At 44.6% G+C, this 13,283-nt stretch overlaps 1 protein-coding gene across 1 annotated transcript in view; it reads right to left on the bottom strand.

Annotated features, from left to right (window-relative positions):
• The window catches only part of pax4 (paired box 4), a 51,206-nt gene that overhangs the window by 24,421 nt on the left and 13,502 nt on the right, over nucleotides 1-13,283 (bottom strand). Inside the window, exons 5-6 of the mRNA XM_059988470.1 lie at nucleotides 12,663-12,794; nucleotides 9,777-9,859 (exon numbers count right to left, since the gene is read on the bottom strand). Of these exons, the coding sequence (XP_059844453.1) occupies nucleotides 9,777-9,859; nucleotides 12,663-12,794 (215 nt within the window). The remainder of the gene's footprint in view (nucleotides 1-9,776; nucleotides 9,860-12,662; nucleotides 12,795-13,283) is intronic.

Raw genomic sequence — 13,283 nt, 5'->3', positions numbered from 1 at the left:
CCCCTCCGAGTGTTTCATGTCGATGTTCTGAGGGTTTTACCAAGGGACCATCCCTCTCCTCCCCTCCGAGTGTTTCATGTCGATGTTCTGAGGGATTTACCAAGGGACCATCCCTCTTCTCCCCTCCGAGTGTTTCATGTCGATGTTCTGAGGGTCTTACCAAGGGACCATCCCTCTCCTCCCCTCCGAGTGTTTCATGTCGATGTTCTGAGGGTTTTACCAAGGGACCATCCCTCTCCTCCCCTCCGAGTGTTTCATGTCGATGTTCTGAGGGTTTTACCAAGGGACCATCCCTCTCCTCCCCTCCGAGTGTTTCATGTCGATGTTCTGAGGGTTTTACCAAGGGACCATCCCTCTCCTCCCCTCCGAGTGTTTCATGTCGATGTTCTGAGGGTTTTACCAAGGGACCATCCCTCTCCTCCCCTCCAAGTGTTTCATGTCGATGTTCTGAGGGCCTTACCAAGGGACCATCCCTCTCCTCCCCTCCGAGTGTTTCATGTCGATGTTCTGAGGGCCTTACCAAGGGACCATCCCTCTCCTCCCCTCCGAATGTTTCATGTCGATGTTCTGAGGGTTTTACCAAGGGATCATCCCTCTCCTCCCCTCCGAGTGTTTCATGTCAGTGCTTTGAGGGTTTTACAAAGGGACCATCCCTCTCCTCCCCTCCGAGTGTTTCATGTCGATGTTCTGAGGGTCTTACCAAGGGATCATCCCTCTCCTCCCCTCCGAGTGTTTCATGTCAGTGCTTTGAGGGTTTTACAAAGGGATCATCCCTCTCCTCCCCTCCGAGTGTTTCATGTCAGTGCTTTGTGGGTTTTACAAAGGGACCATCCCTCTCCTCACTGAATAAACAAACACACAGATGTTTCCACTGTGGACTTGCTTCAGCAAAAGAAAACCTCACAAGTGAAGAATGGTAACTTTAGCAGTTTGGGGAAGAATATTTAAAACAGAATAAAGAGGTTGCTAATACTTATGGTGATATTAAAAAAGTTGCAGTTCAGGCTTGCCCAACTTACTATTTAGAAACCCAGGTCTGAATTTAACCTTCTCCTCTCGTCTCCATTTTGCACGTCGGTTAGAGAACCAGACCTAAGAGAAGAGAGAAGTTAACCAGGAACTGAATCACCTCAGCTTCACTCAACCCACTGCCTGTCATTTTCATGTCACGTCAACTGGGCGGTAATGTAAAGTGAGCAAGTTCAAAAGGGACAGCACGTTGCATTCGAGATTGAAAACCAGAAGAGGCACATGATGGGTTAGTGGTTAAGTATCGTAGCTTTAGCCTTTTAAAGATGATATAACCTTCCCTACCCCTACAAAGCTGGATAATTATCTAGTGAGCACAACAGGTGCTTAACTCAGTAATGAACACTAAAGCTGTCAGTGCATGGAATATACGAAGTGAACACCAAACCAGTCCGTGTGCTCACTACAGTTGTTCTCGGAGTTTAGCCAGCCAGAGTTATGTTGGCCCTTGTAATATACCACACTCTGAACTTCCTTCAGTGCCTCCAGAACTTTGCACAGACAGGTTTTGATACAGGCGATGCTCTTTGTCAAGGGTAGATTACCAAACTACTGAACCTTAATGAAACAATTTGTCACTGTGTCGATTTCTATCAAAGAGCATCAGGACCTTAACGTTTTATGCATTTATTTTGAGAAACAGGCCCGTCCAGCTCAACAAGCCACACCACTCAACAACTCACCAATTTAACCCTCGCCTAATCACAGGACAATTTACAATGACTAATTAACCTACTAATCAGTATGTCTTTCGACTGTGGGAGGAAACCAGAGCACCCGGAGGAAACACACACGGTCATGGGAGAATGTACAAAGAACACCAAAACTGAACTCCGAATTCTGACACCCTGAGCTGTAATAGCATTGCACTAACACCCACATTACCATGGCAACCCATGCATCATAACATGGCACCTGAACACAGATGCTGTATGGTTCTGTGTCTATCGGTCTCTTACCAAAGCACTGCCCGCTTTCTATAAAACCTTCGAAACAGTGCTCCCCGTCTGATGGCTTGTATTCAGATTTGCACAACACTTACCTTAACACTAGTCACATCGATTCCTGTCACCTACTCTTACAAGGTGCTTGTTTGGGGGCTGTCATCTGCCTTTACGTCTGTAGCTGGCAAGTGATGGAATTCTATGATGTTGTTGCCATTTCCATTGAAGATGTTCACTGTTCCAAGTACATTAATTATCAAAGTATGTATACTATATACAATCTTGAAAGTCATGTCCCTCCAGACAGCCACGGAACAAAGAAACCCAACAGAACCCACTAAAAATAGACCATCAAAGCCTCCCAGTGTGTAGGAAGAAACAAGTCATGGAAACAAAGGTAAGCAAGTAACATTCAGAACTGAAATTCACAGAAGTGAGACCACAGCCACGACCGTCATCACTGTGGCCAGTCCAGTCCTGGAGCCCGGTAACTGCAGGCCACAGCCTCAGTTCAGCACAGAGATGAGTAAACCTCACAGAGCAGTGAGCTGAACACCGGTCTGTCCCCTGCTTCCGGCCCCGATATGCTGACCTTTCCAATCTCACCTGGCACTTTGATTGGCCAGACAACAGGTCGATCCTCGCTTTCAGACCAGGCCCTGCCACCTCGATACGCTCTCGGGCCTGGGACCCGCCACTTCGATTTGGCCCTACCCGACCTTTCCAACTCAGCCCAGTGCTTAAATCAGTCAAACTCCGCTTGTTCCTCGTCATCAGGGTGGGGCCCCCCTCGACTCTGCCTCACTTCAGCTCTGCTGCTTTGAACTGCCTCCAAGTCTGCTCCAGCAGCCAAACATTGGTTCGGTCCCCACTCTTGGGCCCAGGCCTCACCACCTCGATTTGATCTGTACATGCCACGCTGCAACCAGCAGCCTTTGAGATTTCAGTTCACGCTGCAAAAATGCCGGTTTGTACAGGTGGTTCAAAAGGTCAACTCCAAAGGGGAAGTTACAGACTTGATTGCAGTGATTGGTTCTGAGAAATAGTGTGATGAATTAAGTAATTAATAGTAATTTTTGCTGCCAGCAAGTCGTTGCTGTGCTTCACAGTGCCATCTTAATCCAGAAGATGTCTGCTGTAATCCTGTCTGTCACAACAAACGTGAGATTCTGGGGATCTAACAGCTTAAATTGGAACATTTCATCACACAAACCACACATAGACCACTTACTCGGCTATTATAAAGCTCTCCACAACTTAAAATACCTTCTCAAACCTCCAGTGCATCAAATTAATCACTGTTTGTCCCATTTCAGTGGTTTCACTTGGTTCACAAGTGTCAGATTTGCATGTATCATCCTATTCCAGCTTCTGTATGATCTCTTTACAGGGGATACTTCTAACCCTCTGCAGTATTGTTCTGTTGGTGTGCCGTGGTTCTGACTGTGAGTAAAATTTCTGTCACTCACACTCTGTAGAATTCAGTGCCTGTAAGTCCTCAGCCAGCTCTTTCACCTCGTGGATGCTGTCGGATGTGGATGGACACACTATCCATTCTTTCCATGGAAGCTTTGAATATTCATAACCCTGTCAGCACATGAGCTACCATGTTTTCCCTCAGCTTCTGTTTAACAGCAATGTGGTGCTCAAGCTCCGAATGGTAACAAGGAAATGTTTGCCATGTTTATTTCTGCTTTAAGATTTAAGACTTTCAGGTGCTGCTCTCTCTCCTTCACCAACTTTTTGGGGATCACCAACTTACAGGGATCAAGGTAACTGTTTTCCAATTACTTATTCCTTGAAGAACACTAAATGCTCTTCAAACACCAAGAGTCTTCATAGTTAGGCCATTTCTTCTTCATGTCCACAACCTTTTTCTACGTGCTATGATCTTGTGGTGGCAGCATCAGCACAATGTTTTATGGTACCAGTGACCCGGGTTCGATTCCCATTGCACGGTAGTGTAGTGGTCAGCATAACGTTTTACAGTACCAGTGACCCGGGTTCGATTCCCATTGCACGGTAGTGTAGTGGTCAGCACAACGTTTTACAGTACCAGTGACCCGGGTTCAATTCCCATCACACGATAGTGTAGTGATTAGCACAACGTTTTACAGTACCAGTGACCCGGGTTCAATTCCCATCGCACAGTAGTGTAGTGATTAGCACAACGTTTTACAGTACCAGTGACCCGGGTTCAATTCCCATCGCACAGTAGTGTAGTGATTAGCACAACGTTTTACAGTACCAGTGACCCAGGTTCAATTCCCATCGCACGGTAGTGTAGTGATTACCACAACGTTTTACAGTACCAGTGAACCGGGTTCAATTCCCATCGCACGGTAGTGTAGTGATTACCACAACGTTTTACAATACCAGTGACCCGGGTTCAATACCCATCGCACGCTAGTGTAGTAATTAGCACAATGCTTTACAGTACCAGTGAACCGGGTTCAATTCCCATCGCACGGTAGTGTAGTGATTAGCACAACGTTTTACAGTACCAGTGACCCGGGTTCAATTCCCATCGCACGGTAGTGTAGTGATTAGCACAACGTTTTACAATACCAGTGACCCAGGTTCCATTCCCATCACACGGTAGTGTAGTGATTAGCACAATGCTTTACAGTACCAGTGACCCGGGTTCAATTCCCATCACACGGTAGTGTAGTGATTAGCACAACGTTTTACAGTACCAGTGACCCAGGTTCAATTCCCATCGCACGGTAGTGTAGTGGTTAGCACAATGTTTACAGTACCAGTGATCCGGGTTCAATTCCCATCACACGGTAGTGTAGTGATCAGCACAACGTTTTACAGTACCAGTGACCCAGGTTCAATTCCCATCACACGGTAGTGTAGTGATTAGCATAACGTTTTACAGTACCAGTGACCCGGGTTCGATTCCCATCGCACGGTGGTGTAGTGGTTAGCACAACGTTTTACAGTACCAGTGACCCGGGTTCAATTCCCATCACATGGTAGTGTAGTTATTAACACAACGTTTTACAGTACCAGTGACCCGGATTCAATTCCCATCACATGGTAGTGTAGTTATTAACACAACGTTTTACAGTACCAGTGAACCGGGTTCGATTCCCATCACACGGTAGTGTAGTGATTAGCACAACGTTTTACAGTACCAGTGAACCGGGTTCGATTCCCATCACACGGTAGTGTAGTGATTACCACAACGTTTTACAGTACCAGTGACCCGGGTTCAATTCCCATCACACGGTAGTGTAGTGGTCAGCACAACGTTTTACAGCACCAGAGACCCGGGTTCGATTCCCATCGCACGGTAGTGTAGTGATTAGCACAACGCTTTACAGTACCAGTGACCCGGGTTCAATTCCCATTGCACGGTAGTGTAGTGATTAGCACAACGTTTTACAGTACCAGTGACCCGGGTTCAATTCCCATCGCATGGTAGTGTAGTGATTAGCACAACGTTTTACAGTACCAGTGACCCAGGTTCAATTCCCATCGCACGGTAGTGTAGTGATTAGCACAACGTTTTACAATACCAGTGACCCGGGTTCCATTCCCATCACACGGTAGTGTAGTGATTAGCACAATGCTTTACAGTACCAGTGACCCGGGTTCAATTCCCATCACACAGTAGTGTAGTGATTAGCACAACATTTTACAGTACCAGTGACCCGGGTTCAATTCCCATCACACGGTAGTGTAGTGGTCAGCATAACCTTTTACAGTACCAGTGACCCGGGTTCAATTCCCATCACACGGTAGTGTAGTGGTCAGCATAATGTTTTACAGTACCAGTGACCCGGGTTCAATTCCCATCACACGGTAGTGTAGTGATTAGCACAACATTTTACAGTACCAGTGACCCAGGTTCAATTCCCATCGCACGGTAGTGTAGTGGTTAGCACAATGTTTACAGTACCAGTGATCCGGGTTCAATTCCCATCACACGGTAGTGTAGTGATCAGCACAACGTTTTACAGTACCAGTGACCCAGGTTCAATTCCCATCACACGGTAGTGTAGTGATTAGCATAACGTTTTACAGTACCAGTGACCCGGGTTCGATTCCCATCGCACGGTGGTGTAGTGGTTAGCACAACGTTTTACAGTACCAGTGACCCGGGTTCAATTCCCATCACATGGTAGTGTAGTTATTAACACAACGTTTTACAGTACCAGTGACCCGGATTCAATTCCCATCACATGGTAGTGTAGTTATTAACACAACGTTTTACAGTACCAGTGAACCGGGTTCGATTCCCATCACACGGTAGTGTAGTGATTAGCACAACGTTTTACAGTACCAGTGAACCGGGTTCGATTCCCATCACACGGTAGTGTAGTGATTACCACAACGTTTTACAGTACCAGTGACCCGGGTTCAATTCCCATCACACGGTAGTGTAGTGGTCAGCACAACGTTTTACAGCACCAGAGACCCGGGTTCGATTCCCATCGCACGGTAGTGTAGTGATTAGCACAACGCTTTACAGTACCAGTGACCCGGGTTCAATTCCCATTGCACGGTAGTGTAGTGATTAGCACAACGTTTTACAGTACCAGTGACCCGGGTTCAATTCCCATCGCATGGTAGTGTAGTGATTAGCACAACGTTTTACAGTACCAGTGACCCGGGTTCAATTCCCATCACACAGTAGTGTAGTGATTAGCACAACATTTTACAGTACCAGTGACCCGGGTTCAATTCCCATCACACGGTAGTGTAGTGGTCAGCATAACCTTTTACAGTACCAGTGACCCGGGTTCAATTCCCATCACACGGTAGTGTAGTGGTCAGCATAATGTTTTACAGTACCAGTGACCCGGGTTCGATTCCCATTACACGGTAGTGTAGTGATTAGCACAACGTTTTACAGTGCCAGTGACCCGGGTTCAATTCCCATCACATGGTAGTGTAGTGATTAGCACAACGTTTTACGGTACCAGTGACCCGGGTTCAATTCCCATCACATGGTAGTGTAGTGATTAGCACAACGTTTTTCAGTACCAGTGACCCGGGTTCAATTCCCATCACACGGTAGTGTAGTGGTTATCACAACGGTTTACAGTACCAGTGACCCGGGTTCAATTCCCATCACACGGTAGTGTAGTGATTAGCACAACGTTTTACAGTACCAGTGACCCGGGTTCAACTCCCATCACACGGTAGTGTAGTGATTAGCACAACGTTTTACAGTACCAGTGACCCGGGTTCAATTCCCATCACACGGTAGTGTAGTGATTAGCACAACGTTTTACAGTACCAGTGACCCGGGTTCAATTCCCATCACACGGTAGTGTAGTGGTCAGCATAACCTTTTACAGTACCAGTGACCCGGGTTCAATTCCCATCACACGGTAGTGTAGTGGTCAGCATAATGTTTTACAGTACCAGTGACCCGGGTTCGATTCCCATTACACGGTAGTGTAGTGATTAGCACAACGTTTTACAGTGCCAGTGACCCGGGTTCAATTCCCATCACACGGTAGTGTAGTGATTAGCACAACGTTTTACGGTACCAGTGACCCGGGTTCAATTCCCATCACATGGTAGTGTAGTGATTAGCACAACGTTTTACAGTACCAGTGACCCGGGTTCAACTCCCATCACACGGTAGTGTAGTGATTAGCACAACGTTTTACAGTGCCAGTGACCCGGATTCAATTCCCATCACATGGTAGTGTAGTGATTAGCACAACGTTTTACAGTACCAGTGACCCGGGTTCAACTCCCATCACACGGTAGTGTAGTGATTAGCACAACGTTTTACAGTACCAGTGACCCGGGTTCAATTCCCATCACACGGTAGTGTAGTGATTAGCACAACGTTTTACAGTACCAGTGACCCGGGTTCAACTCCCATCACACAGTAGTGTAGTGATTAGCACAACGTTTTACAGTACCAGTGACCCGGGTTCAATTCCCATCACACGGTAGTGTAGTGATTAGCACAACGTTTTACAGTACCAGTGACCCGGGTTCAATTCCCATCACACGGTAGTGTAGTGGTTATCACAACGGTTTACAGTACCAGTGACCCGGGTTCAATTCCCATCACACGGTAGTGTAGTGATTAGCACAACGTTTTACAGTACCAGTGACCCGGGTTCAACTCCCATCACACGGTAGTGTAGTGATTAGCACAACGTTTTACAGTACCAGTGACCCGGGTTCAATTCCCATCACACGGTAGTGTAGTGGTTATCACAACGGTTTACAGTACCAGTGACCCGGGTTCAATTCCCATCACATGGTAGTGTAGTGGTCAGCATAACGTTTTACAGTACCAGTGACTCGGGTTCGATTCCCATCACACGGTAGTGTAGTGGTTAGCACAACGGTTTACAGTACCAGTGACCCGGATTCGATTCCCACTGTTTCCTGCAAGGAGCTTCTACATTCTTCGCATGACCACGTGTGTTTCCTCCGGGTGCTCTGGTTTCCTCCCACTGTCCAAAGACGTACCAGTTAGTAAGTTAGTTGGTCATTGTAAGTTTTCCTGTGATTAGGTTGGGATTAAATCAGGGGATTATTGGGCAATGTGGTTCAAAGTCCAGAAACACCTGTTCCATACTGTATCACAATAAATAAATAAATCGTGTATATCCGTTATTAGTTTGGATGATCGATCTGAATGCCATATTCTAGAATCACCCCTCATTATAAGTCAGCACAGTTTGTTCCGACTTTTCATATAAAAATCATCACAGCCTGATCTGTTTATTTATAAACCCTCCCCACTAATAGTCTTTCCTTTTCTCAGACTTTGCCTGTCAAGTTCTTTACAAGTTTTGTTTCCAGTATCTATTTATCTTAGATTACCATAGCTTTTGCAAGTTAAAAGCTATCTGCTGTGTACAGATAAATTTCAATTCCCCCTGGAATCAACTTTGTTTCTCATGCATTACCTGCCCACGTATCCCTGTAACATTGCCTGTAACAATTCTGTGGAAAAACAATCTCATTCTGCAGCCACTGATCTTTGTTTCCCAATTATCACCTCTTCCTTTACCTGCAGGACCCAGCCCAACAGGAGTTTGAACACTCAGAAGGAAACATGTCTGAGTGAGTCATGAGGGTCTATATACTCCTGTGGAGTTTGTGTCCCATTACCCCTACTAACCTCAAAGGGAACAATGACTTAGAGCCAGGATCTTGAGTTTTTTGTCAATGGAAATTTCTCTAGAATTAACCGAGATTTTAGGTTTAAAGTTTTGGACTTCTCCAATCATTATTTACCCAGAGGAGAGCACCAGAAATCAGCTATTCTGAACGTAAGCTTGCCAGGAGCAAGGCCATCCATCCAGGCCTGGCTGGATAATTTCTGAAGAGATGGATACGAGACACTAATGAAATCAAGATGATGCAAGTACAATTTCAACTGGATATCCTTAGCTACAACCATCCATCCAGACCTGGCTGGATTATTTTTGAATAGATGGATATGAGATACTAATGAAATCAATACAATTTCAATTGGTATCCTTAGCTACAACCAGGTAATTAAGACAGGAAGAGAAGTAGAAGCTCAATAAGGTCCACTTTTTTCATTTTTCTTGTGGATCTAGACTGGTGCAGGATCTCAATTCTGAACCCCTTTGTCAGGTTGCACAAGATCCCACCACTTCCTCCCATTAATGAAGACAGCTAGTTGTGCTGGGGTGCATTTCTGGATGTTCCAGGACAAGATATTCCACCTTCAACAAGGGAGTTTGTCATCAGCACCAAGATCCTACGGATGGAAATGTTATGGGAGAAGCTAATTGATACAGTTTGGAATATAGTTCATTGGATTGGAGATGAAATCCTTACCCGGATTGTAGCCTCAGGAAGAGATATTTTTGATGCCAATTTCTCTCGCACAAATACATCCGGATATTGTGTTTTTCTGAATTCTGAAACCGCAACAGAAATTCAACATTAGTAATAACTGCATCATCGGTGAGCTAGGGGAGAATGAACTGCAATGCTCAGGATTTAGAATTCTACTGCATTACCTCCTTCCATATTGTTTCATTATTAACATTATCGGTACTTAAATTGTCCATTCTCCAGCTTTTTCTGTCAACGTGAAGATAAATCTCATAATGCTGCGTTCAATTTCGTGAGCAGATCTTTATTTTAAACTTGTTGATTACATGAAAAGGATCTATGCTTTCCTGGTGTGTGTGATGAATAAATTCTTCTGGGTCTTCCAGCTCAGGTACAGGTATTGAATATAACCTTATCATCAATATCCGTACCTGGCTGGAAACCCAAAAAGAGATTATTTGTTGATAATATTGTATTCAGTTCCCTTTTGGTTGACAGCTAGCTTGCTTCCAAACTTACTTGAACTTTCTAATTTAAGTTTTACTTCACCTCCCTGTTGTGCTTTGTATCATTATAATCGTAAGGTACAGGAGCCTCAGGACCCACAACACTAGGTTCAGGAACAGTTATTACCCCTCAACCATCAGGCTCCTGAACCAGAGGCAATAACTTCACTCAGCCTCACTTGCCCCATCACTGAACTGTTCCCACAACCTATGGGCTTACTTTCAAGGACTTTTCCTCTCATGTTCTTGATATTTATTGCATATTTATTTATTACTTATTGTTTTAATATTTTTTCTCAGCCCGTAATCATCAGAGGATCAGAGGTGGAGAGGGTCAGTAACTTTAAATTCCAGGGTGTCAGCATCTCAAAGGATATGTTCTGGACCCATCATATGAATATAATTGTGAAGAAAGCACGACAGGGCCTCTGTTTCCTCAGGAGTCTGCGGAGGTTCAGCATGTCATTGAAAACCTTGGCAAAATGTGCTGACAGGCTGCATCACAGCCTGGTGCAGGAACACCAAAGCCTTTAAGCAGAAAATCCTGCAAAAGGTAGAGGATTAAGGCCCAATACATCACAAATACAACCCTCCCAATCACTGAACGCATCTACAATAGACAATAGACAGTAGGTGCAGGAGTAGGCCATTCAGCCCTTCTAGCCAGCACCACCATTCACTGTGATCATGGCTGATCATACACAATCAGTACCCCGTTCCTGCCCTCTCCCCATATCCTTTGACCCCGCTATCTATAAGAGCTCTATCTAACTCTCTCTTGAATGCATCCAGAGACTTGGCCTCCACTGCCTTCTGGGACAGAGCATTCCACATATCCACCACTCTCTGGGTGAAAAAGTTTTTCCGCATCTCTCTTCTAAATGGCCTACCACTTATTCTTGAACTGTGGCCTCTAGTTCTGGACTCACCCATCAGCAGGAACATGCTTCCTGCCTCCAGTGTGTCCAATCCCTTAATAATCTTATATGTTTCAATCAGAATTTCTACATGAAATGTTACCATAGAAAAGCAGCATCAATTATCAGAGATCCTCACCACCCAGGCCGTGCTCTTTTCTCACTGCTGCCATCAGGTCGAAGGCACAAGAGCCTCAGGACTCGCACCACCAGGTTCAAGAACAGTTACTACTCCTCAGGCTCTTGAGCAAAAGGAGAGAACTACACTCATTTAAGAACTCTTTTATCTTCTTATTTCATGCTTGGTATTTATGGCTATCTAGTTATTTTCTGTACTTACACAGCACAGTTTGCTTACAGTTTACTGATCCTGTTTACAGTTACTGTTCTATAGATTTATTAAGTATGCCCTCAGAAAAAGAATCTCAGGGTTGTAAGTGGAGACAGGTATGTACTCTGAAATAAATTTTGCTTTGAACTTTTTTATTGGATTTATTGAGTACACCCACAAGAAAATGAATCTCAGGGTCGCATTTGGTGACATATATGAACTTTGATAAGATATTTACTTTGAACTTGGAACTTTGATCTTAATTCATTGGTATATCATATGAGGTGAATATTTCAGAAAGTCAGAAACAGGAGCAGGACTCAGCCGTCATCGAGCCGGCTCCACCATTCAATAAGATCACGGCAGACCTGGCTGTGTACTCAACACTGACCTGCCTTTTCTCATAACCCTAATTCCCCTGCGACTCAAAAATCTATCTAACTACATCTTAAATGTATTTAATGAGGTAGCCTCTACGGCTTCCCTGGGCAGAGAATTCCACAGATTTACTACCATTTGGGAAAAGCAGTTTCTTCTGATCTCCATTGAAATCTACTCCCCCAGAGTTGGATGCCATATCTCCCAGTTCCAGACTCACTTGCCAGTTGAAATAACTTTGCTGCCTCTACCTTAACTATCCCTTTCATAATGTTATATGTTTCTACAAGATTCCCTTTCATTCTTCTGATCACCTCTCTTTTGTAGCAACCTTCTCCCCTTTAACCACATAATGGAGATAAAGCTGGTGTAAAGTGAGATAAAAGATGTGGGATTATGTTTCAGCCATTGTTCAGCCCCTCACTCAGCGCTGTCAAAATTACCACTTGCAGAGAGTGACATTGAACCAGAAATGCTCTCAATAACTCACACATTTCTCCCTTTTCTTGTTAAACAATGAGTTATGAAGCTTTCTGTCTTTTCTTCAACCAATAACATCAAAGCAAAATATTTATTTGCTTATCCAGTAATTGTTTTTCTATGCATTGCCTTTCACACTTTAATTTTTAACACCCGTGAAGATGCTCCGAGGATGTAAAGAGTGCTGTGTAAGTTCAGATCCTGTTATTTATCATCTACGGGCCTTTGACCAGTAGCTTACTGTTGGCCTGTCTGATCTATCAGGAACCCATACCTTTCTCCAGCACTTCGGTTTGTTCTTGTGTGAAGACAGTTCGATTCTTTTGTGGACAGTTTGGCTGAGCATCCTTGGCAAGGTCAGGTACCAAGATGTTTGGATCTTGAGTCACTTCACGCTCTGCATAATCTGAGACAAAGGAATACAAAATGAGCCAGCTCTCCGATAAAAGCAATGATGCATCTGGTATCCAGCGAAGTCAAAGATCAAATCATCCTTGGTTGATACAAGGCAAAGTTCTCTCTACGCTTTTTATTTATTTAGAGATACCATAAGACATAGGAGCAGAATTAGGCCATTCAGCCATTCCATCATGGCTGATCCCGGATCTCATCAACTCCATATACCTGCTTTCTCGCCATACCCTTTGATGCCCTGACCAATCAGACAACTATCAACTTCCCCTTTAAATATATGCACAGACTTGGCCTCCACCAGGGTCAGATTCATTACTCTCTGGCTAAAAAAAAATCCTCCTTACCTCTTTTCTAAAGGGTCGCCCCTCAATTTTGAGGCTGTGTCCTCAAGTTCTGAACACCCTCACCATAGAAAACATCCTCTCCTCATCCACTCCATCTAGTCCTTTCAACATTTGGTAGGTTTCGATTAGATACCCCA

This window comes from Hypanus sabinus, chromosome 13, assembly GCF_030144855.1.
Source record: "Hypanus sabinus isolate sHypSab1 chromosome 13, sHypSab1.hap1, whole genome shotgun sequence".
NCBI lineage: Eukaryota > Metazoa > Chordata > Chondrichthyes > Myliobatiformes > Dasyatidae > Hypanus > Hypanus sabinus.
Note: the sequence above shows the minus strand (reverse complement) of the source record. Positions and strands in the feature narration are given on the sequence as shown.